This window comes from Mus caroli, unplaced genomic scaffold, assembly GCF_978045245.1.
Source record: "Mus caroli unplaced genomic scaffold, Mus_caroli_1 scaffold_12, whole genome shotgun sequence".
Classification (NCBI taxonomy): domain Eukaryota; kingdom Metazoa; phylum Chordata; class Mammalia; order Rodentia; family Muridae; genus Mus; species Mus caroli.
The window spans coordinates 50,351,063-50,377,045 of NW_028227267.1; the positions used below are offsets into that span (position 1 = coordinate 50,351,063).

At 46.0% G+C, this 25,983-nt stretch overlaps 1 protein-coding gene across 2 annotated transcripts; it reads left to right on the forward strand.

Moving 5' to 3' along the window:
* Nucleotides 1–27: 27 nt before the first annotated feature.
* On the forward strand, nucleotides 28–16,372 carry Abhd4 (abhydrolase domain containing 4, N-acyl phospholipase B). 2 transcript variants are annotated; one of them, XM_021182237.3, is made up of 7 exons: nucleotides 28–355; nucleotides 7,481–7,569; nucleotides 9,446–9,818; nucleotides 9,966–10,120; nucleotides 11,993–12,104; nucleotides 14,325–14,511; nucleotides 15,012–16,372. In XM_021182237.3, the coding sequence occupies exons 2-7, from the start codon at nucleotides 7,530–7,532 to the stop codon at nucleotides 15,099–15,101; spliced, it is 957 nt and encodes a 318-aa protein (XP_021037896.1). In that variant the 5' UTR covers nucleotides 28–355; nucleotides 7,481–7,529; the 3' UTR covers nucleotides 15,102–16,372. The 2 variants fall into 2 exon arrangements, with proteins under 2 accessions (XP_021037896.1, XP_021037895.1); XM_021182236.1 differs by lacking the exon at nucleotides 28–355 and adding an exon at nucleotides 5,091–5,180.
* Nucleotides 16,373–25,983: the final 9,611 nt, after the last annotated feature.

Here is a 25,983-nt window from a genome sequence, read left to right on the forward strand (position 1 = left end):
TGTTGCTCTGGCGACGAGATTTGTGACCGGAATAAGGGGAGAGGTTTAACAGCGGACAGAGACGCTTCCCAGAGAGTTCCGGCTCTCTTTGATCCCCCTCAGTGGTCTAGCTTGGGAATCTGCTTAGAGACCAAGCTGGCGGCCCAGGGACTTAACCTGCCTGGCCCTAATTCTCTTAAAAGCTCTATCTTCAGATGCCTATGACGGATCATTAGATCAGGTCAAGTTCCTCCGCAGTGAGAACTATGTTTATACAGGGCAAGCGCCGGTTTACACTGGCGGGAGAGGGTTGACCTCTACGGGATCCTGAACTGGAAGGCTGGATCTGGGCCCCACGAAGAACCTAAGCCAACAGGTATTCATTCATTCAACAAACGCTCGTTGGGTACCAAAGAGGTCCAATAGCTGTAGTTAAATTGTAAGAATTTTTAGGTTAATCAGTCACTGTCTAAAAAGAAAGTCACTTGTGCGTAGAGTGAAGGGTCAGAATCAGCAGCAAACTGACATCGTACAACAGGTATTGTTATAATATCCCGAGATGTCAACCTTTGAAAGGCTCCAAAGAGCATATTTGGTTCAACCTGATCCACTGAATCATTTTATAGAAAAAGAATTGAAAGTTTGAGGTTTTAACAAGTACAATTAACTGCTTTTTAGCGTTTTAACTGAAGAAAACTTAAGTTCTGCCTTCTGGTTTGCACTGCCATTACAAGTTCACAATAACCCGACCTTCTAAACCTAGTATCTCATCTTTCAGTTAAAAAGTCTACCCGCATATAATCCGGTACTTCATTTCAGCGTTTGAGTCACTTTCAACTGCCATGCCTAACTAGTTGAGCAACATTTCTAAACCCGAAACTGAACTACTGTCACTTGTTATCTGTATTTAGCCCGGAAACACTTAGCACCATAATCCAATAAGACGTAAATAGCCCTGCCCAGGTTCCAGTGAATCACTCGTGTCTTTGGAAAGCCTTAGTGTGTTAAAAGAGGTAACTCCATATTCACAAGGGAGAAGTTTGCACTCCTAGAAATGTAGCCTCTGTGCTCTTGTGTTACTGTAGAGTGGGTGGGATGTGGAAGGATAACCAGACAGGTTCCTACTCCACCTGCATCTGCAATTTAACCCTTCTCCCTGTCTCATCACAAGTAGAACAGATTCCTCTGCTAGTCAACTTAAGGCCAAATGGGCCACCTGGCTGTTTCTAGTCATCCCAGGAATGAATTCTTCCTGAAGTTCCTGTGCCATTATCCCAGCACCTTCCAGACATGTCTTAGCCTTTGATCTTTGTCAACCACCATCATTAACATCTTCATAGGAACTCCCTAGGAAGACAGAAGCAATGCAAGACATCACTTATTGAGACAAGCATACTCATTCGGAGACAAAGCCATTCTGAACTCCAGATTTTCTCAGCTACCTGAATTAGCAATACGGAAAAGTTTTGCTCTGTGTTCAGTATATGAACTTAACTAAGCTCTCCATAGGAAAGCCTACGGTCACTGGTTTTGAGGAGTGTGAGTCAGAGCATTACTATGTGTAAAAAGTTCATGTGCAGAGGGATAGTAGGTAAAAGTTCAAGTTCCAGAGTCAGACAAAGAGGGTGTTAAACTTTGATTCTACATACAAATAATGACCTAACCTGAGACTGATCACTTAACATTTAATCCTTGCTTTCCTTCTTTGTGTTCTTTTTGACAAGGTTTCTTTATGTAGCCTAGACTGGAAATTACTATGTATCCCAGAGTGGATTCAAATTTGCAATCCTCCTGCCTCTGCTTACTAAGTGCTGAAATTACAGATATATGCCACTATGGTCTCATTTTCCATCTCCATGACATGGAAATAACAATACCTGAATCACAGCACTGCTTTCATTGGGGTTAAATGAAATAATGTCAAACATTAAGCAGCAAAGTCCAGAGCCCATGGTAAATGCCCAGAAGATGTTTGCACTTGCTAACAATTATTCATTCTGACATGAACTACCTCTGTTTCTCCAAATAATTAAAAGTCGGCCATTCTGCAAAGCTCCAATAAGTTGGGCATGCAAAAGATGGTGCTAGCACTGTAATCTGATGACTGGCAAAGACACAGTAGGTTTTAAGTCAAATCAGAAGTCAGAGAAGACCTTAGAGGCTTCATTACTAAGGTGCTCCACAATATAAGATATGGGAGAGTAGAAGGGGCATACTCTGTGATTCTTCCATTCTTTCCCTAAGAAATTATATTATCAGCCGGGCAGTAGTGGTGCACGCCTTTAATCCCAGCACTTGGGAGGCAGAGGCAGGTGAATTTCTGAGTTGGAGGCCAGCCTGGTCTACAGAGTGAGTTCCAGGACAGCCAAGGCTACACAGAGAAACCCTGTATCAGAAAACCAAAACCAGAAAAAAAAAAAAAACTAAAAAAAAGTACAATACTTTATGTATCAAATCATGCACGTTTTAAAAGATATGTTTTTAAGATAGGATATATTCTTCCATATGTGTCTTGACTTCAAGATAAGAAAGGGAGAATACATTTTCTCTCCAGAAGCCTGTCTAGAGTAGGTACCAAGAGTTCATTGCATTGTATATAATTCTAGAAGATCTACTCAATCCTGAGTTATATCAATTCTGGGAATACCTTAAAGGATAACTTTCGTTATAAAGAACATTTTCCATATACTTGAATTTCTTCCTTCTAAACAACTGTGCTAAAGTTTATTTGGAACACGTGGAGACAGAATACTAATGCTCTCTGCACTGTGTTCCTCATATATGTTCTAGAATCTAAAGTCCTAATACCAGTTGCACCTGATCAGCCTTTCCCAAAAGAACCCACATTTTATAGGTTATCAGGATTATGGGAGCTTTTGTTGTCCTAGAACTTAGCACTTCATTCTGTCAGCTACTTAGTACTTAGTACCGCAGAATTGAGTACTTCATTCTTAGCACTGAATGCTTCATTCTGTCAGCCACTCATGCTTACTAGCCTGCTTGCCCACGCAGTCACCAAATGCCAAGCACATACCCTGCTGTGGGCAGGGAGCAAAGCAGGGTGCTAAACAGACAAGACTCCCCCTGAAACTTAATTTCTGGAGGAGGGGCAAATGAGTATGGATTATGCAAGAGCCTTTTTAAAATGGTGTTCTGAGGAAAATAAACTAAAGTCATGTGGTGCCCTGATGATGGGGGTCTCTTTTAGAAGGAGGGAAGTTTGAACTAAGTTCTGACTACATAGTTGCCAGCTCTCCAAAACCAGCCTGGGGAGTCTGTGGGGGACCACCAAAAAAGATTACTTCCTTTCTTTTTATCATTGGATTATTTGTGCTAACATAATGTTTGCTTTGGACATAAGATACATCATTGTTAAAGTACATATGCTAAATCTTCTTTGAATTGCCTTAGTTAATTCTCACAAGCCACACTCCAGAAGAAGCAGCAGCCAAACAAAATGACTTGCCCAAGATCAGGAAATAAATGACAGAGCTAAGAACTTGAATTTAACTTCTGACCATGGGTTCTATTTGTTTAACTAGTGTGTCTTCTGGAACACCTTCAATGCAGCAGCTTTCTAGCCTCAAACCAAACTAACTGAATTAGATTCAGAGGATGGGAATCAGGAGGCTGCGTTGTTATCAAGCCTACTCTATGACTGTGTATAGTGAATTGTAGGACCACTGAGCTTGGCTAGAATCATGGATGGACATTTCTGAAAATTCCAGTTCTCTTCAACTTTAAACCCTTATAATGATCAGTTTAACATTGTGTTTCTGGAAAGAATAAATCTCAGGTTCTCTTAGGTCTTTCAAGAAGACCAAAGAAAAATACTGTAGGACTAGGAACATAGCTCTGCTGCTAAAAGTGCCTAGCTAGCAAGCAGAAAGCCCTGGGTTCGATCCCCAGTCCTGAATCAACAAGCCTGGCAGAACACCCTACAATCCCAGCACTCCAGAGATAGAAACAGGAGACTCGGAAGCACAGATCATCCTCAGATACACATCCAATGTGAGGCCAGCCCAGGACACATACACCTTGAAGTGTGTGTGTGTGTGTGAGAGAGAGAGAGAGAGAGAGAGAGAGAGAGAGAGAGAGAGCCCTCAGAGAGAGGAAGACAGGATAAAGAAAAGTTACTTTTGTAGATTATTTTCCCCTTAAGTATGATTAAACTACTGCAGTGGATAATTGGAAAGGGAGCCGCTCCAGGGATGCCACACCCCCTTTCCATTTCAAGTGAATTCTGAAACCAGCTTCAAGATGTGTCCCGCCTCTCTGCCAAGCCAGCCTGAAATGTGCTCAAAACTTCTGGGTTAAGTCACTTCACATCCCACATCCTTAATCTTATATCCACATACCTAAATCACGCCCAGCCTTATGCGTTAGTCCTTTAACTGGCCCTCTTCTGGGAGGTCCACCGAATGGAAGGAAGCAGGATACTGCTACTTTTTCCTTGGAAAGTAGGTTGAGGCAAGACATCCCCAGAACAGAGAAATGCTTATGCTGACAGGTGTCACCCCTCATCTTAGAGCTGTGCCCCAAATACTACAGGGAGCGTACTTAGCCTTAAACTTTGTTGTCTAAAATTCAATTTTAACTAGGCAGTTTGCTTTTTGTATTTCTGGAACCTGGAAATCTTGAGTTACAATATCCAAGGCCCTTTTATAGGAAGCACCCTTATGACTCCACGGACATCTAAACCATTTCCATAGGACTACCAAGGCAGATGAAGCGTCTGTGACCTGAGATATAGAGGGAAGCTTGAGAACGTGAGCAAGAGGCAAAGCTTTCCTTCACTCTTTAATTGAAGGAGGTGTGGAGGCGGGGCTGGTGGCATTCCAGTGAGGAACTTGGAGTTTTAAACTACCTATCTTCCTGTCTCCCTCGCTCCCTCCCCAAAGGGATGTGATCCGGATTAGGAGCCTACTTTTGTGGGACCGTAGTGTTCAGCCTGGACGCAGGCCAGAGGGAGCAAACAGAAGGAAGCACCCAAGTGATTGCAGTCCATGTGCAGAGTCGGTCGGCCTGCCAAGGGTGCCCGCTTGAACCCAGCTAGCGACTCAGGCCCCGCCTCCGGCCCCGCCCTCTTTGTTATCCGATACTTCCCTGGGTCAGCTGGTTCTGGCGTCGAGCGGAGGGATGGGCTGGCTCAGCTCGACCCGGCAGGGCTTGTTTACTATGGCTGATGATCTGGAGCAGCAGTGAGTTACTCCTGTCCGTTTCTCTTTCTGTCTCTATCTGTCCGGGCCAGGATCCGGGGACTGTCTGTAGTTGAGGACAGCTTCAGACTCCCCGCCTTTCCTTTCAGGTTGGCTTCCAGGGAGGAATGGGTTGCGCTCAGGAGCCCCGGGAGCGCTGAGAGATGAGAAGGCTGCGGAGCTGGGAGAGTGTTGGGGGTTAAGCTTGCGTTCAGCCTGGGGACTCTTGACTTTCCACTAGTCTTCGCGATCGCCCCCCTGGTAGCCCAGTTAGATTAGTGGTAAAGCACGAGGAATAAGCTAACTCTTCCCGATGCGGACGTGGTGCTTGTGGAGACTTGCCCGGAACTAAAGTCGTGGGTGTGAAAAGCCCTTGAAGGGCAAGGCATGGGTAGGAGAAAGAAGTCTCCACTGCGGTGGAATTAGTGTGGAACTGGCTTGCAAATTCCTTTAGCCCTTGGCCGCCTTTACGTTCTGCTTGCAATCCTAGTTGATAGTGTCCTTAATCATAAACACATGCTTACTGCCGTGGTTTCAGAAGTAGGTTTGTTAGATTGGGATGTGCTTACTGCTTGCCCAAGGCCATCAAGTTTGAGATGCCACCTGTGTGATGTGGTCTAACAGGATCGGGGGAAAAAAGTTGCTTAGAAGAGAATGACTCAGCTCCAAGGGTTCCACGGGAACAGGGCCTTCCCTTGACCTAATATTTGTCCTTTTGGATATGCAGAACAACGAAATAACTTTGTATCAACAGTAAACAATCGTGTAAGGGACCTAAAAGAATGCCCAAGAGAGTATTGCTTTCTAAGAGGAAATGTATGGTGCCTACAGTGACTTGGGGGAAACAGCACTAGAGCCAGAGAAGACTCAGGTCATTCAGCTCCGTTTTACAAATAAAGCAACAGATGCGAATGCCCATAGAAACTCAGAGACTTGCTCAATATTAAGAGGCTGCTTGCCTCACTCTCCCACCTCAGCTCTCACCTCCCTAAATGGCACTGACACACAGTGTGACAGGCACCGTTGCCTTTTCTCTTTCTGGATTGTTTTTATAGAAGAAAGTCCAAGCTGTGCCCATAGCTCCCTGTCCCCCACCCCCCACCCCTTCAGGGCTGTGTGGACTGCTGCCAGTGTTGCTGTCTCATAGGGAAGCATTTCTCTTGAGCTCTGCTGTCCAGAGTTAGAGATGTGTGGGGTTGGTTCAGGTGTCATGGTCTGACTTGTTATAGTCTACAACGCAAAGAGGAAGTCTCTCTTTTGAGACTGGCCAAGATCTGTGGTCTAGGTACTGGTGCTTCATCCAACGAGTTCCCGAGATACTCAGGGTACCCATTGTGTATGCTATGAGTAGCTGGGATGGTTCCGCCCCAGGATGCCCTCATCTTCTCCTGCTCAAACCCACAAGCCCTTGCTGCAACCATCCTCTTACCTTCACCTAGGCAGAGTTCACAAAAAGAGAGAAAACATGCAAGACAGGAAAGGTAGAACAAGAACAGGCACCTGTCAAGGTTCACTATATGTCTGGACCTCAACCCCTTCTGTTCATCACTTGTGGGTCTATAGTTCAGACCCAGGAGTTCTGTTTACTCCAGAGCCAGTGCTTGGCACCTCTTCTCTTCAGTGGCTTAGTCACTGGGTGTGAAAGGGAAAGCAGGATAAGTTACCAGTTTTACTCTAGGACATAGGCAAGTTTTCTCCTAGTTTTACAACCTGAAAAATGGGCCAGAGGCCACCTGTGTCTTTTGGTGACATGAATCCAGATATCTTACCCCTTGGTCCTTGCCTGCCCCAGCTCTAAATTCAACCCTGATTGATGGATTCCCCAATCAGGCACTAACAGCACCCCAAACTTCCAGAAGCATGCATGACAGCAGATGGCATGGGAATTTGTCTGCAATACCCTAAAAGAACGGCTAGTTCTGGGAGTGACAAAGAATAATGGAAATATTAGTGAAAGTCTCTCCCTCTCCCTCTGTAATCTCCTTAAGCATAGATTAAAATAGCCAGAAACAAAGAGGAGTTGTAAAGCTCCACGAAGGTAATAAATACAAAAGAGTCAAGTTTTATGTACATGGTATCTGTTCTCTGTTAAGGGCCATTGTTCTTAATAGCCATTTGCCTAAGGAAAGATTAACAGTGTATCTATTGGACTGCTTAGGCATTGCTGATATTGAAGACCATGAAGGGCAGGCCTCCTGAAGTTGGGAAACACCTTGTACCCTGATAACTCTAGGAGCTATCAGCAAGGCTGGGAACAGTGGCTTCTTTCCAGTGTTGTCAGTAAGTGCCTTTGTGTCTTGTAGGCCTCAGGGCTGGCTGAGTAGCTGGCTCCCCACTTGGCGCCCCACTTCCATGTCTCAACTGAAGAATGTGGAAGCCAGGATCCTCCAGTGTAAGTAGAAGGGACAGTTTGCTCCTCCCCTTTAAAAGGCCTGGAAAGGATACAGGGTCTTCCCCAACCTGGGTCCACTGAGCCCCCTGATTCCTCATTAGGAGTGTATGGGTTAGAGGAAAGAAAATCATTGGCTTGCAGGGAGGATACAGACAGACAACACAGTATTCCACGACAGTGGTCCCTCAACGCCCTCACCCTATGGTAGCTCTCTCCTCCATCCTACAGCTTCATTTTAAACCCTATCCATTAATGTGTATTGATTCATACACAGATTTCATCCCTCCCTTCCTCTTTTCCCTATCTCTTCTTTGCTTTTCCCTCTCTTCTTCTTCCTCTTCTTTTTTCTTTCGAGACAGGGTTTCTCTGTATAGCCCTGGCTGTCTTGGAACTCACTTTGTAGACCAGGCTGTCCTCAAACTCAGAAATCCACCTGCCTCTGCCTCCCTCCCGACTGCTGGGATTAAAGGCGTGCGCCACCATGCCCGGCTCCCTCTCTTCTAAACACATAGCCAGGCACTTTTTAATTTACTACCTTCCTACTTGAATGCTAGCAATCCTTTGTTTTCTAATATCACTGTTTCCTGCTCTCTGCTCAGGCATAGCCTATGACAGTTTTTTGGAGTTCACACAGACCAGATCTCATGAGCAATATTGAAGAAGGGTACCCCATGAGCAGAAAGAGCCATTGGTTCAAACAAGACCCTGAGACCATGTCTCCCCCCATACCTCAACCCCCATCCCGATCCTCTCCACCCTGCTGCTCTGCCCAGCTAGAGCTACTCTCTCTGAGCATTTGGAAGGAACCATAGCTTTCAAGCCTCCATCCAGATGCAGACTGATTGACACAGGCAGCTCTTTCTATGTAGCCACAATAGCGGAAAAAGTACTGCCCCACCTCAGTGTCTAAGAGGAATAAGCCCTTGGCTCAACCCACTCCCATCACTACCTCCACCTGGCTAGACCACAGTTCTCTGTTCATGTCCAAGCACATGCAAATTTAAGAACAATGAGTCCAAGAGTTGTACAACATCAGGGACCCAAAGGGAATTGGGCACACCATCTTGAAAAGTGATATGGTCTCTCTTACTGCCTATATACCAAATGGTCTGTAAATTTACCTTGGATTTGAAATCATTAGTATTTGAAGTATAAAAGAAAAATTATTCTGATACTTTTAAGTCTTTTAAAATGACTACATAAAACCTGTTGTCACTGGGACGATAACATTCCCAGTTCCCCATGTTACAGGAACAGCTGGGGAACTTACAGTTAAGGAACGAACAGGGTCAGTGGATGGAGATTACTAAAGACATCAAGACATCAAGGGGAGTTTCTTCTGAATGAACTCAGCAAGATTCACTGGATCAGATCTAAAGATGGGGGAACAGGGCACGCCACGTGACAGTTCTTGCTAACCTGACTTAGGGTTCTGTCTAAGGCCGGGCTAAGGAGGCCGAAGATGGATGAGGCTGTTTTAGTTCACTTTCTGTTCCTGAGATTAAAATATTGACCAAATCAAACTCAGGGAGGAAACGTTTATTTGGCTTACAGGTTACAATCCATCATGAAGTTTAGAAGCCAAGGCAGTAACCTGGAGGCAAGACCTGAAGCAGAGACCATAGAGCAATGTGGCTTCCTCAGCATGTCTTCTTTTATCATTATCATCATCATCATCATCATCATTACCCTTTTCTTTTGAGACAGGGTCTTTCTATGTGGCCCTCGTTGTCCTGGAACTCACTGTGGAGACTAGGAGGGCTTCCTAAAATGATCTCTTTAAGAGGAGAGAAGACTGAAGAGTGTATCTAGGCAAAATGTCTGTGCTCTCAGGAAGCATTCTTGATGCTTTACCCAGGAATTCTTCCCTTCCCAGGTCTCCAGAACAAGTTCCTGGCCCGTTATGTATCCCTCCCAAACCAGAACAAGATCTGGACGGTGACTGTGAGCCCAGAACAAAAGGATCGCACCCCTCTGGTGATGGTACATGGCTTTGGGGGCGGTGTGGGCCTCTGGATCCTCAACATGGATTCACTGAGTGCCCGCCGCACACTTCATACCTTTGATCTGCTTGGTTTTGGGCGAAGCTCAAGGCCAACATTCCCAAGGGACCCAGAAGGAGCTGAAGATGAGTTTGTGACCTCAATAGAGACATGGCGGGAGACCATGGGAATCCCCACCATGATCCTCCTGGGGCACAGTTTGGGAGGATTCCTGGCCACTTCTTACTCTATCAAGTACCCTGAAAGGTAACTTAAGCTACTCTTCTCACTCATGAGCTGACTCTGCCTTCCTAGGCACGTTCCAATATTTATTCCAGTAATACTCTCATTCCCCAGCAACTGAAAAACTATGATACCTCTAAGCAAATACAGTGTATCTTCTGTTTAATGTAGAGTTAAACATCTTATCCTGGTGGATCCATGGGGCTTTCCCCTACGACCAACTGACCCTAGTGAGATCCGTGCACCTCCAACCTGGGTCAAGGCTGTGGCATCTGTCCTGGGACGTTCCAATCCACTGGCTGTTCTTCGAGTGGCTGGGCCTTGGGGTGAGTCACCTCCGGACGAAGGACTCTGTCTTTAAGCCAAGGCCATCCAATCACCACCACTCACCTTGGTGCACCTACCTATCTCTGTCATCCTCACTGGTTCTTAAACACTAGGCCTACACATAGCATTGTTCCTTAAAACCATTCATCAGGACCATGTCTCTGTATTGGAGGTTTCAGGTGGTTGATATATATATACATACATATGTATGTATGTATGTATATTCCCTTCATCTGTATCAGCAGATAGAACTAGAGAAAGGAAGGGACTCTGATGTGCCACTTCTTTGCTACACGAGTGAATTTTGTGTGACAACCTGGTAGAGACTCAAGGGCAGTAGCCACCATTGGATCCCTTTCCATGGCTCACCAGCACCGCAGCAAGCCGGACTCAGATCTTCGACTTCTAACATAACACACCATGGCAAACAGGTCCCGCTGAGCCGTGCCCTGCTCCAGAGACACACCACATCTCCCTCTCTGGATTTCTTAGCCCTAAGTAGCTGTCAGAAGATTCTGAGAACGAGACAGGACACACTATAGTCTGTAGTGTCAGAGGCTCTGCATGCTCTCACCTCACGCTGTCCACGTGCCTCCCTTTGAGGAGCTTTTGACACTGCTGACATAAGAAGCAGGTTCATTTGACTGAAAAGGTGGTGACCCCTGTTTTGTACTGATAGCTTATGTCTACATAGAACTTTTCAGTAGTCACTTGTTAGAGTGGCTGAAACATAATGGCTCCTAACAGAGTGGAAAATGAGCCCTGACGTAAAAGGTAGCACAGGTGTTCTGGGACAAAGGGAGCAAGTAAGAGACATGGGTGCCAAAGGGAAGAAGGCAGCCAGAGGGCCGACCTCAGAGTCCAGGGCCCTCTAACAGACTCACTACCATCCTTCCTGGTCTAACCATGCTCCCCTCCCCTGGTCTTGGATCTGGCCAGGTCCATGCAAGGTATCAGCTATGGTGTTGGGTGGCTGCCTGGCAGCCATGGAGGACTGTGCTAGAGGGACAGTAGGGCCTGTGGCTATATTCATGGTATCTCCCCCAGACACTGCTCACAGACAAAAGGCCTGCCAGGACAGAGGCAGTGTCCAGTGGGCCCGATCCTCACAGTCTGCCTGCATGCCTGCAGCTTCTTCACGCACAGTGGTGAAAGCCGGGGCCTGCAGGGCTGTTAAGATCACCTTTCCAAGTATTCTGTTACAGCCCGAAAGTGAGAGAGTGCTTGGGAAATGGTATGGTTTCATTGCTACCTTCAGAAAAGTAAAAATAAATAAATAAATAAATAATCGCAAGGTTGCAGGGTGGGGTTGGGGTGGAGGAGGGGGAGGGGGAGTGCATAACTCTGACTTTAAAATCCTCTCTACCACAGACCCTCCCAGAACATGTGAGCCTGTAAGGAAAGTACTGGGGCAAGCTGACATGAAAATTACCAACTTCCTGGGGATGGTAGACGGTCACTAAACTCATTGGTGACCAAAAAATCAAACTCTGACATTTGAAGTCATCTGTTGCTTCCCAACAGGCTCCTGCACTCTCTCTGTCATGTTGAATGCATAAAGGAACTAAGTCCTTCAAGAGAGAAATTGGGTGGTGGTTGTTTAAACATAAGCAGGCAGGAGTTCCTCTTCTCTCCCTACCACCACCACTCACTCTGACCGCTCCACGGTTTTGTTTGTTTGTTTTGTTTTTTGGTGGGCGTGTTGTTGTTGTTCTTTCTGTTCTCTGGTAGGGGCTTAAAATAGGGTCTTCACACATCCCCAGACCGACCTTGAGCTTGAAACAGTTCTCCTGCGTCTGCCCCCTGAGTGCTGGAATCCCGGGCACGTACCACATGCCCAGTATCACATTGTTCTTCCTACCCCCTCCCAGGGCCTGGGCTGGTGCAGAGATTCCGTCCAGACTTCAAGCGCAAGTTTGCAGACTTCTTTGAGGATGACACCATCTCGGAATACATCTACCACTGCAATGCACAGAATCCCAGGTGAGGGCGGTGCCCGGGACCAGTGTGGGGTGGGGCAGGGCTGAAAGTAAGGCTTGAGCTACTGCTTCTCTTCCACAGAAGCCTGCCTCAGGGGAACGCAGGCACCAGCAGGCTTGTCTCCAGAGTTCCCTAGGGGTGGTCACCAGAGCTATAGGAGACAATAGACTTAATTAAATATGCTGTCCCTCTCTAGCGATCAGTAGCTGACATGATGAGAAACCGTCTGGGAAACATTTAAAAGATAGTTTATAACTGAAAAACTGATAATAAATTTTTTTTTGGTATTTTGGGTTTTATTTTATAGGCAAATGTGGGGGGCATTGTTTTTAAGGCAAATAGAAAAGTGAAGTCTTTGCCCATTCACAACCTTCAGTTTCTAGATTTCCTCATTTTTAGTCGAATGCTTCTCTCATGTGTCCCTTTCTATATATGTGTGTGATATATCTATAGAATACATTTTAATACGTTCAAAGAAAGAATATGCATTTATTTCAATTATGTACACTTTGAAATAGTTTCAAATTGGCATAAAAATCCTTTACCTCTTTTAGAGGTATAAAGGTGGCCTGAGCACTGTGAGAAGCTCTCATCTCTGGCTGGTCCCAAGCAAGCCCTGCAAGCTTGCTGATCTGCAGTGTCAGCAGCATTGACAGGCAGGAAAGGAATCCTCTCCCACAGCCAGACCTGAGCAAGGCTGATCCCAGCAGGGCTCATCCCGCTGTGGGTAGCAACACCCTGCGAAGACCTTACCCTGACCCTGCAGGAGGCAGACACCATCCACCTTTTCCCAAGCCTGTCCAAGTCACTATGGGGCCCAAGGCTGTAAGGAAGGTGAGGCCCAGCCTTACAGCAACATCCTGCTTAAACCATGGGCCATAGGAACCCCCAAAAATGAGCATCCCCCAGCTTCCTGTTATTTGGCTCCATTCAGCTTTCATGGGCTCACTGTCAGTCCTGTACCTACCTAAAGGCCCAACGGGCACAATTCTGCCTCTCCCTTCACCTGAGACCTACTTCTGTGCCGTGGCCTCTCAGTATAACCCACAGAATATTTAACTTTGCTTCTTGTTTGTGTCCCAGCCGAAGCTAAGCTGCCATGAGGTGGCCAGCTCTCCCTGTCCCCTCCAGTCACCACTCAGTTTTATAAAACTCAGCTTTCTTACTGTAGCTGACAAGTGTCTGTAATTCCCAGCAGTCCTTTGGAAACCTTTGACAACAAGGAAATGCTTGAGTGGTACCTTCCTCACTCCACCTAGACGTGGGTGCTCTGCCTGTGTCTCCATTCTTTTCAGCTGGACCTAAGGAAGTGTCTGTAGTTCCCTCCAGTTTGTATAAGGAAATCAAGGTATATTTTGGTTCTATGACTTGCTAAGAAGACTCAATTTAAATTCATGTCTGACAGATTACAGAGTCTGGTGCAGTGTCTCATAGAGATGTTCTCTGTGCCTGCTGGAATAGACAGAGCCCATCAGGGTACAAAGGAAAACAGGAATACAACTACACCCAACAGGCAGAGACCAGGAGGGAGCATTGTCCTCAGCCTCCCCTGCCTCCCACAAAGGCTGCAAGCTACTTGGAAACCTGGCTGCTACCCCAGCTCACACAAGCCTGAGAGGGAGATTAAGCTCGTGTCTGTGGTGTCCCCCTAACAGAAGCTACTAAACCCCAGTCTCAAAAGCCTGACACAGTTTTTATTCCTCATCCCAGAGTGTCTTTAGCAAAGCCCTCTTGGTAGAGCCCTCCCTCTTCGGGCCTCACCTCTAGTGAATTCAGCCTCCATTTTCTCATCAGCTAAGCCCCTTCCCCATGTTCTGAAGTTCTAGCCCCCTTTCATGAGCCTTGGGAGATGCTGAGTTAAAAGCAAAGTTCATATGACTACTTAGCCACTGCCGTCCAGAGACACAAGCAAGAAAGCAAGCTCCAGGAGGGCAGGTGCGGCGCCACATGTGGCCTGTGCCTGTGCCTGTGCCCCTTCCCCAACCTAGCGGAAAGCTGTGCTGCACAAGTCCTTGCTGCGGTCTTGAACAGCACCCTATGTGGTCGGGTTTCACAAGCATTCCTTAGGGCCTGTCACTCTTCTCCCAGTCTCCTCACTACTTGATGAGCCAGTGCTGGCTGACAGGAGATAAACCAAGTCTCTGAGATCCAGCCTGGCCTCTGAAGAGCAGCGAGCTGACATTTTGTTTTCCTGTCCATCCCCTCACCTTTTTGTTCTGTTAGTGGGGAAACAGCATTCAAAGCCATGATGGAGTCCTTCGGCTGGGCCCGGCGCCCCATGTTGGAGCGAATCCACTTAATTCGAAAAGATGTGCCCATCACCATGATCTATGGGGCCAACACCTGGATAGATACCAGCACAGGGAAGAAGGTGAAGATGCAAAGGCCGGATTCCTACGTCCGAGACATGGTAGGTTGGCTTGCTAAAGAGTGGGAGTTGAAGAAGATGGTGGGCGGGAAGGTCTCAGGTGACAAAGGGTGATCAAAATAAGGACAAAAAATACAGATGCGATAGAGCAGTGCCTTTGAAAGGGCCCTCTCTGCTAGATAGGAATTCCCTTTTTCTGTGCAACCCAGTTCAGCCAAAAGACAGGGTCCATTTCCTACACACTTCTGTCTCCTGCACTTCCCTTTCCCACTGAGTCACACATGGTTCCGTTTCCTGCATAAAACAAGCAGATCAAGTGGGAAATACACAGTGGATGGCTCCCCAAAACAAAACAGGCTTTTGACATTCACTGGTTCCCAAAGGAATGTGCAGTATCCAGAGAAAGGGTAGAGTCTTGCTCCTGAGAAGAGCTCAGGATAACAGGCAAGCAGGAGCTGGGGGAGAAGAAATGGTGGGACCACTGTGGGAGAAGAGACTTTCCAGCACTAAGGAGCTGAGCCACCGCTGTCCTCTGTCCGCAGGAAATTGAGGGCGCATCCCACCACGTCTATGCTGACCAGCCACACATCTTCAATGCTGTGGTAGAAGAGATCTGCAACTCGGTTGACTGAGATGCCCTGAGAGGGAGAGGAGGAAGCCGGAGTTGCTGTCATCTGTCTCCCTGTCTTAGTCAGAACCTCTGTCCTTTCCTTACCAACTAACATGTGCCAGCCAGGCAGAGTCTCGGGCTGTCCCCAAGATAGGACCACAGTGAACAAGAGCACTTCCAATCCCATGCTGAGGGCAAGAGGCAGAATCCACCAAAGGCCTTGAACTCCCCACACTGGGAAAAAGCATAAAGGGCTGCCTAGTACCGCCCATTCCCTCCACGCCAGGTAGAGACTACAAGGAGACTGGGCGAACCACGCCGTCTCCCTGCATGGCCTTCCCTACCTCTAGACAGAGGAGGGCTTCCAGCAGCCTTTCTACTTTGGGAGTGTGTCTGAGAGTAGGTTCCACACAGGAACATCTTTCTTCTCCATCACCCCACGCCTCCATCCAAGCTCAGTTTCCACTCGCCCACCAGAAGCAACTCTAGTCACCTGCACAACCGCTTCCATGACCTTGGAGGTATATCCCAAGCTCTCATTGGCAGAAGAGGCAAGAGATCGGGGCAGGATATAGCACATGATGGGTTCCAGCATGTGTTGTACACTAAGATCTCATGCAGACACCACTGCTGTGGAGCCGATTGAAATTTAACCCTGCTCCATATTCTAACCTGTTATGCAGGTACACTGTTATCTTGCCCTGTGTCTCAATCCTGGTTGCCTAAGTTGGGACACCTGAGTCTCTTCCTCTTGTTCCTTCCACTATGAGGCTCTGAGCCTCTCTGTGCCTTGGGCCCTAAAGCCCCATGTGTAGTATAGAGCAAAGGCGATTCCTGGTGGAGAAGGGCAAAAGCCCTTCTACCCTAGAGTTATGCCTGGATCCATGAACTCCACAGGTATCTGCAGCATTTTTTACCTGGCCCTATCGCTGAGAGCCCCTCCCCATGGCTCACTGAGGAGCACTCAGCCAGCAGTTCTCTATCCTTATCAGCCACAGAATGCTTCTCACTGCCCGAACCTCTATGCTCTCATCTGTCACCATGGCCTCCAACTCCTTCTGCTTCAAAATTATCCATCAGCCCTCTCCAGTGAATCTCATTCCAGGTCCTGCTCTAAGGCTCTGGGGACTAGGCTGGGCCTGGCCCCGGAAGCCGGGCAGTTCCTGCCTCCTCCTCCACTTTTATAAAGCCAAGCCTTTCACCAGAATAGTATTAACTCCTGGTGCTTTGTACTACTGGTTCAGCGGCCTCGGGCTCCTTTTCTATATTAATAAAGAAGAGTAAAAATTGTCAGTGATGACACTGTTTAATAGTGATCTAACAAGAGCACTGAGTGGTACTGCCTCACAGCAGTCCAGGCAGCCCCCGTACAGGAGAACAGAAGCAACGAGGTACTACCTGTGGGCCACTCCCTCTCCCAGGTAGTGTACCTCCAAGTCCAGGAAAGCAGACTATCCTATCAGCCTACCCATGGTGGAAGAGGAGTTAGTCAAGAGCACAGGTGGGTTAAACCTCAATCAAAAGAGAATCCTGTGGTCTGCTCTGCCCTGCCCTGCCCAGTCAGCACCCTGTCAGCTAGGTCTAGGCCTTCACAATTCTGCTCCCTGACTTCCTAGTCTCAACCCAGAAGTTCCTTACCCAGGAAAACCTGGCCCTCCCTCCCTCTCCTACCTAAAAGTTCCTATTGTGTGTCTCCACTCAGCTGTCCCTTTGTAAAATATAGAACTTGGGGCTGAAGAAATAGGTTAGTGGCTAAGAGCCCTGGCTCCTCTTGCAGGGACCCAAGTCCCATTTCCCCATACCCATGTCAGGCACCTACCTGGAATTCCATTTCCAAGTGGATCTGACACCTTTGCCCTCATATGCACATATGCATGTGTGTGCACACACACATACACGCTTAAAATGAATGGGATAAGAGATGGCTCAGCAATTAACAGCACATGCTATTCTTGCAGAGAACAGAAGTTCAAATCTCAGATATCTCATAAATGCTTGTAATGCGGGTTTCCAGGGATTGATCCAGTGCCCTGTAGCCTCTGGGTGCACACATCCATGTGGTGCACATAAATTCACACAGGCACACATACATATACATAGACTTTTAAATCTTTTTTTGGTTGGTTGGTTGGTTGGTTGGTTTTTCGAGACAGAATTTCTTTGTAGCCCTGGCTGTCCTGGAACTCATTCTGTAGACCAGGCTGGCCTCAAACTCAGAAATCCGCCTGCCTCTGCCTCCCAAGTGCTGGGATTAAAGGCGTGTGCCACCACTGCCCAGCTAAATCTTTTTTTTTTTTTTTTAAAGGTGTCACTTTAATATGTTTCCTCCCTAGATAGAAGCACTGGAGAGACAAAGGGAACATTTCTTGGTTTTTTTTTGTTTTTGTTTTTGTTTTTTGTTTTTTGTTTTTTTTTTTTTTTTTGAGACAGGGTTTCTCTGTGTAGCCCTGGCTGTCCTGGAACTCACTTTGTAGACCAGGCTGGCCTCGAACTCAGAAATCTGCCTGCCTCTGCCTCCCGAGTGCTGGGATTAAAGGCGTGTGCCACCACGCCCGGCTTAAAGGGAACATTTCTATAATGTTGGTTTTGGTCAAGTCAAAAGAATTGAGATAAATCAGATAACCAAAACAATGTTTAAATCATCATCAACAGTACCTGCACTTCTGGCTAACTTCAAGTCATCTCAGAATCCCAGCTCTAACTACAAGCAATGCATGCTGTGCAGTGAGATGACCTCATAGACAGACAGACACAAATGCCTTCTGGTGCGGTTACAGAGCCGACCCTGTCCCAGAACCAGCTTTGCTGGAGATGGCTGTACAGTGGACATATTTTGCCACTACTACAGAAATGTCAAGAGACAAGAACTACAAAAATGAAAAACATGATCCCTTCCTTGATGAGAAATCCCAGTCTCCACAAAAAGAAAACACTTTACTGAATTTTAAGTAAACTGACTAAAAGGTATATATTTTTAAAAAGCAGCTGAAAGGCAATGCCTGGGTCAGGGAAGCCTGTCACAGGCGCGATGGCAGCTGAGCCTGAAGGGAGGGTGGCAGGCAGGGAAGGGCAGTGTGAGAGAGAACCCACTAAACTGCTTCTGAGCTGCATGTGAGGAGGTTGTCGTCAATCTGCGCACATAGATTCACGGCTGTATAAAGAGTGCGTCTATTCTCTTAAGAGAGTATGTATGGGGGGGGGGGGGAGTCATGTGCCATGCAGCACACATGTGAACGTCCATGGACAACTGTGAGGTTGGCTCTCCCTTTTGTGGGTTCCAGGGATCAAATTTGGATCAGTTTGCAGTGGTAAGTGCTTGTACACACAGAGCTACCTCACCCGTCAAAGTACGTGTTCATTCTAAGAAAAAAAACAACCCTAGACCAGAGGGCTGACAACATGACTTAGTGAGGAAAGGTAAGATGTCCCCATTGTGAGTCTAATTCCTGAAAACCAGATTTCAACATTTTCCAAGGAAAATCACCCTTTTTTAAAATTCTATTTGTTATTGTGTATGTATGTATATATGTATGTATGTACACGATGTGTGTACACATTGTATGTGTGCGCACAAATGCTCATTGTGCATGTGGACATCCGAGGACACCTGTGGAATTGGTTCTCCCCTTCTGCATTCCCTTGCACTCCAAGGATCCAACTCAGGTGGTCAAGTTTCCATGGTGAGCAGCCTCACCTCCTGAGCCACCCTGTCTCTGCTCAGGGCTTTCTTTTGTTTCTGTGATTTTTGTTTTGTTTTGGGGGTAATTTGTTTGTTTTCTGTTTTGTTTTGTTTTTTTGTTTTTAAGACAAGGTCTCTCTACATAGCTCTGGCTAATCCTACTTACTATGTACACTGGTTCTGGCTGAATATGTGGCAGAGGATGGCTTTGTTGGGCATCAGAGGGAGGAGTAGCTCTTGGGCCTGAGGGTATTCGATGCTCCAGTGTGGGGAATGCCAGGGCGGGAAGACGGGGGTGGATGGGTAGGTGAGGGAGCACCCTCATAGAGGCAGGGGGAGAAGGGGGTAGGGTAGGGGGTTTCCAAAGAGGAGACCTGGAAAGGGGAAAATGGAAATGTAAATAAAGAAAATATCTAATTTAAAAATTTTTTTTAATATGACATCTACGGGGGGGAAAGGATAAAAATTCTTATAACAGTTTTGTTTGTTTCATGTAAAAAAAAAGTTTCCATTATAAAAAAAAAAGAAGAAGAAGAAGAAAAGGCCAAGGTTGTAACTCAGAAGTAGTTTGCCACATCCACAAGGTCTGGGCACAATCCCTAACCCAGAGAAAGGTCAGGCTGGACAACATGGCAAGGTCTTAGAAAAGAGAGAGAAGAGAGAGATTAGGAAGGAGGGGAACGAAAGAGTGGGGAGGGAAGGAGTGAGAGAGACAAAAATAAAGAATAAAGGAGAAGAAGGGGGAGCTGGGAGAGAAAGGAGGAAGGAGTCGCATAGGAAAATATTTATCTCTGTGCAAAGGGCACGTGACTATGAAACTCAGGAAAGAAGATGTACCGCTGAGCGCAGAGGCATGAAGGAGCTCACTCTCACCAGTGCTCAGACAGCGCGCATCTCCGAGGCTCTAGCTTTTACAACCAGATCAACAAAACTTAAGTATTTTTAGTACTAGCCATAACGAATACTAGCGATGGCAAAAGAAAGTATGTTATGAGGCCTTGATGGGGTCGGATGTCTCTGCGGTCAATTTTTTTTCCTCTGGAAAAGAAGGTAAACAAATAGTAATATGCAAATGAGATGAGGTGCTGCTTTGGACCAAAGAAGACAACAGTAAGAAGACCAGAAATTACCAACAGGGAGGGCCTTTCTGTGTAAGAGAGACAAGAACCCTCATCTAAAGAGATGAGGGCTCAGGCCCTGGGACAAGCGTGTTGTATGTAGCCTTCCCAGAGGTGAGGGAGAACAGAGAAATCTCAATGAGAGTGGATTGTGAGCCACCTGGAGCAGGCAGACCAGCTCCCAGTCAGTGGTGGGCACCTAGTTCCTCATAGCCACAGGTTACACAGGGCTCTGCCCTTGCCTGTAACTTCACTGGCCCAGCACTTAGAAGTGACCTGACATTTTCCTTTCTCTCCTTCAATGAAGTTCATTATGAACTTTTATTAAAGCTATCCAAACTTACTATGTTCAACAACTGGAAGAAAAGAGCAAACTTCCCATGCTAAACATAGAGCCTTCAATCACCAAGGAACTGGGAACTTCCAATCTGAACACATTTAGCAACCAAGCGGTTTAGAAATGGCTGGGGTCTTGTTATCACAATTAATTTTGAGCCATAAGAGAGCACCCACAACTTCACCCAGAGGTGGAAGAACTTTTGTTGAAGTAGCAACTTCTAGTCAAGACACTAGAAACTCGCCGAGGGGGTGGGGTGGGGTGGGGTGGGGTGGGGTGGCCCACGCCTTTAATCCCAGCACTTGGGAGGCAGAGGCAGGCAGATTTCTGTGTTCTAGGCCAGCCTGGTCTACAGGGTGAGTTCCAGGACAGTCGGGCTATACGGAGAAACCCTGTCTCGGGAAAAAAAAAAAAAAAAAAAGACACTAGAAACTCTGGCCTGGGTAGAAACCTAACATTAAGATGGACAGATTCAATGACTTGGCTAAGAGACTACCTCTCAGGAAGGCAGGACTGCCCTGACAAGGCACCTTCACCTGGAGCCCCGCTAAAAGGATGGGTGAAGTAACCACCCCACTAATGCTAGTGAGGTGCTGTAATTTCCTTCAGGCTTCCTCCCTACTAGAGCAGCAACCTACACACTGGGCAGGTTTAGCTAGGTCTGTCCATCTTTCTGAACGGTGCAACTTTCCCTTTTGTTTTATTTTGCTTTTACTCATTTTATTTGTTTGTTTATTTATTTAGTCTCTTGTGTTCTGATTGGATGGTGGCCAGAATCTAAGGCTGCTCCTTCTGGATTTGGGGCATCCTCACTCCTTCTTTAAAGCCCTCCTCCCTGCCAGACGCAGCTGCTTGCTTGCTGCATGGATTAAACACATTAGTGATTAACTCTGAGCCACCGATGATGGATCAGTGTCACATTAAGAAAAATAAATTTAAAACTATTTAACCAAGTCATATAGCCAAGAGTGAGTCCAGATTTGAACTCTCTGCTTTGTGCCCTCTTGTGTTTTCCTTCCGGGGTGTCTGTCTGCATGAGTCTGCCTAGTGCCTGCCTGAAGACCGTCTTGTGAATCTGACTCTGTGTCTGTGTCAGTATGTCTGCATGTCTGTCTGTCTGTGTGTATGTCTATGCACCATGACCATACAGCACCCCCAGAAAACAGTATCAGATCACCTAGAATTGGAGTTGCAGATGGTTGTGAGCTGTAGAGGGGGTACAGGACACTGAACCCAGGTTCTCTGTAAAAGCAAGTGCTCTTAATCGTTGAGCTACCCCACCAGCTCCTAAGAAGCTACTGTTTTGATCTAGGCGTCCCTAGGACTGCAAGGTATTGAACTCAGTGCATCTCCTTACCCTCATAGGCTCACATTTTTGAACATTTGGTTCCAATTGCCAATGCTATTTTGGAAAGGATTAGCAGATGTGGCCTTGCTGGAGGAAGTGTGTCACATTGAAACCTTAAGGCCTCATCAACCTTCTCCTAGTTCCCTCTCTGCTGTGCGCTTGCAGTAAGGGATGTGAACTCAGTATCCCGCTGGAGCTGCCATGCTTACCCATTATGCTGGACCCTTATCCCTCTGGAACCACGTGATCTAATGAACATTCTTCTATAAGTTGCCTGCTATGAGTCTCACGGTGTTTGATCACAGCAACAGAAAAATATTATTATACTCAAAGACACAAGAGAAAAGAAAGAGGCACAAGAGAGACTTGCAGGCCTTCTCCACAGTGTGAACCAACTGTTCCTCACCATCAGAAATAAAAAAAAGTCAGACTTCTTTCACATAACAATTTAATATATTGATGGGTCGATGGAAGCAGGAAGCCCCACAGAACTTAGAAATTTCCTTGTGGGGAGTGGGGAGGACTTAGAGAAGTTCAATCTTAAACAGCTGCTTTGCAGCCCTGAGATCTCAAATATTCCTATTAAGAAAGCTGAGCTGCCGGAAGAAAAAAAGGCATTGAGCTTGTCAAAGAAGACACAGTTCAATACTAGTGTTAAACAATACTAGACTGCATCTATGACCACTTACTATGTGCCACTCCAAGTGTTTGGCATGTGTTATTTCATCATCTAAAAAGACCTCTATGAGAGGTGTTGTAATCCCAATCTCCTGGTGAGACCTAGGCGCTGAATCCCAAAGCTGTATAACCAGTGACAAGGAACTCTTTCGTTCCCCTCCCTTCCCCTCCTTCCTAATCTCTCTCTTCTCTCTCTTTTCTAAGACCTTGCCATGTTGTCCAGCCTGACCTTTCTCTGGGTTAGGGATTGTGCCCAGACCTTGTGGAAATGGCAAACTACTTCTGAGTTACAACCTTGGCCTTTTCTTCTTCTTCTTCTTCTTCTTCTTCTTCTTCTTCTTCTTCTTCTTCTTCTTCTTCTTCTTCTTCTTCTTCTTCTTCTTCTTCTTTTTTACATGAAACAAACAAAACTGTTATAAGAATTTTTATCCCCCCCCGTAGATGTCATATTTAAAAAAATTTTTTAATTAGATATTTTCTTGATTTACATTTCCATTTTCCCCTTTCCAGGTCTCCTCTTTGGAAACCCCCTACCCTACCCCCTTCTCCCCCTGCCTCTATGAGGGTGCTCCCTCACCTACCCACCCACTCCCGTCTTCCCGCCCTGGCATTCCCCACACTGGAGCATCGAATACCCTCAGGCCCAAGAGCTACTCCTCCCTCTGATGCCCAACAAAGCCATCCTCTGCCACATATTCGGCCAGAACCAGTGTGCATAGTAAGTAGGATTAGCGAGAGCTATGTAGAGAGACCTTGTCTTAAAAACAAAACAAAACAAAAAACAAATCACCCCCAAAACAAAACAAAAATCACAGAAACAAAAGAAAGCCCTGAGCAGAGACAGGGTGGCTCAGGAGGTGAGGCTGCTCACCATGGAAACCTTGTTATTGCTAAGATCAGAATCCAGAGCCTGAGTCACATATTTGACACTCTAGAAACTATCCACTAGCTCAAATATTCTCTATAATGATGATGATGATGATGGTGGTGGTGGTGATGATGATGGTGGTGGTGGTGATGATGCATTGATGTTTAGCTTGCAGGTGAGCTCCCAGGTAGATGTTGGGAATTGAGCCCAAGTCCTCTGGAAGAGCAGCCAGTGCTCTTAACCATAGAGCGATCTCTCCAGCCCAGCAATCTGATTTTCTTTTATTATTACTATTTTTCAAATATCCTCAATATCATTCTGTATATATGAGTTAATTTACACTATCATGGAAGTTTGGCTGACCAGTGGCATAAAGGCTATTTTCCTTAGAAAATCCCCTGCTTTTTATAAGTGCCAATTTGGTATTGAATTCTTCATCTTCCCACCCCCAGCCCCAATTAATGGCCTGGGCTCTGTGAATGACAGGGACCCTCTGCCTTGTGCTCTTGGTTCTGATGGAGAAGGAAAGCAAGGGCTAGTCCACCAAGGGGGCCTGAGGGGCCATTGAGTCCATGGCTGACAGAATTGATCCGCATCTCTGCTTAGCAGCACTCAGCTAATGACAGGCGTTTGGTGAGCTCCAGCAGAACCCAGGTCTGTCTGTGGAATCATCTTGTTTCTTCTCCTCTCTGTCAAAGGGACACCCACAGTTCTCAGGTACTTCCCAGCATACTAGACAGAAGAGATATTAGAACAATAAAGTGCTTCATGGTCTCCTACAGACATTGCTTGTTAGATCTGAGCTAAATAAGTGCTGTCGCATAGCTAATCCTCTCTGCTGCTCACCAGAGAGACAGTGGTGTTGTGACTGTCAACCTGTAACTCCAGCAGGCACCATGCTTCTGTCTCATGACCGGTTCTTTTCACCACTTCCATAGTAATCCCCAATCTTCTTTGTAATTATAAAAGTAGATTTAATTTTCCCCAATTTTTATTATAGAATAGTCAGATGTCCAGAAAGCTTAAATAATGGAATGAACATCCAAAACATAGTTCTAATTAAAAATTCTTTTTCTCTAATCTTATTTTTTAAATTTTATTATGATCCCTTAAAAGCCTGTTTGTGTTCTTTTTTCTTTTAATTTATTCACTTTACATCCCAATATTAGCTCTTCCTCTCCTCCCAGTACCTCCCTCCATTCTTCCCTCCCCTTCTCCTTTGAAAAGGGAGAGCCCCTTCCTTTAGGTAACTCTCCCCCTGCTATCCCCCACTCCCATCCCACCATCAACAATCCCCATTCCCTACCAACAGTACATCAGGTGACAGCAGGACTTGGCACAACCTCTGCCACAGACCCCAGTTGAGGTGGCCCATTTAGGGGAATGAGATCCACAAGCAGGCAGGAGGGCAGGCGGGCAGGCAGGCAGGCAGGCAACAGATTCAGGGAGAGCCCCCTGCTCCTGTTGCTGGAGACCAAGTTGCTCATCTTCTATGTGTGCAGGGGGCTTAGGTCCAGCCCATGCTCGCTCTTTGTTCAGTGGTTGGTTCAGTCTCTGGGAGCCCCCAAGGATCCAGGTTAATTGACTCTGTTGGTCTTCCTGTCCAAGACAGTTTATATTATTTGTGGCTATTGTGAAGGGAATTGTCTCCCTAACTTCTTTCTCAGCCCATTTATTGTTTGTATAAAGGATGGCTACTGATTTCTTTGAGTTAATTTGTATCCAGCCACTTTACTGAATTTTGGGGGTCACTTAGGTATGCTATGGCATCATCTACAAAATAGTGATACTTTGACTTCCTTTCCAATTTGTATCCCCTTATCTCCTTTAGTTATCTTACCTTTCTAGCTAGAACTTCAAGTACTATATTGAAGAGATAGGGAAAGAGTGGACAGCCTTGTCTTCTCCCTAATTTTAGTAAAATTGCTTTAAGTTTCCCTCCATTTAATTTGATGCTGGCTATTGGCTTATTATATACTGCTTTAATTGTGCTTAGATATGCATCTCTCCAAGACCTTTAACATGAATGGGTGCTGGATTTTGTCAAAGGCTGTTTTGGCATGTAATGGGATGATCATGTGGGCTTTTTCTTTCAGTTTGTTTATATAGTTGATTATATTGATGGATTTTCATATATTGAATCACTCTCTCATCCCTGGGATGAAGCATACTTGATCATGGTTGCCACACCCACTCCAGTGGAAACTGCTTTGTGACAGGCCCAAAAGCTTGGGCGCAGTTCTGAGGCAAAAAGTTTCACAGAAACTTAGTCTCCTAGAGCCTTGGCATCCATAGCACAAATGCTCCAAACTGGTCCTCGTGTTAGTCGGTGAATGGATCTATGTGCTTTCCTTCAATATTGTTTATTATAAGTGCCTCTAAGGAATGATTTTTGACATATAGCTGAGTTAGATTAGCCTCCACCAGTGTTGCAATATCCTAGGAAATCATTGAGCCACCTTGGGCTTTGATTTTAGTAAGAATGTTACTCATTCAGACGAAATGCCTCCGGTGTAGACAGTGAAAGAAATCAGGCATTACAATTTACTGGAAAAGAGCTAGAAATCGGGCTGGAGAGATGTCTTAGCAGTTAAGAGCATTGACTGCTTGTCCAGAGGTCCTGAGTTCAATTCCCAGCAACCACATGGTGGCTCACACCATCTGTAATGGGATCCAATGCCCTCTTCTGGTGTACTCACATGCATTAAATAAATAAATAAATAAATAAATAAATAAATAAATAAATAAATAAATCTTAAGGAAAAAGAAAGAAAGAAAGAAAAGAAAAGAAAAATGAAAGATGCCAAACAAAGTCAATTAGGTTATATTTAAAAATTGTTAGTCTGGAATTATCATTACATGCAACATAGTTGAAT

Excerpts from the sequence above, each read along its gene's own strand:
- Abhd4 (XM_021182236.1), top strand. The coding sequence starts at position 5,119 with ATGGGCTGGCTCAGCTCGACCCGGCAGGGCTTGTTTACTATGGCTGAT. Across the intron at positions 7,570-9,445 it reads GGAAGCCAGGATCCTCCAGT|GTCTCCAGAACAAGTTCCTG; the intron begins GTAAGTAGAAGG and ends TTCCCTTCCCAG. Across the intron at positions 12,105-14,324 it reads TGCAATGCACAGAATCCCAG|TGGGGAAACAGCATTCAAAG; the intron begins GTGAGGGCGGTG and ends TTGTTCTGTTAG.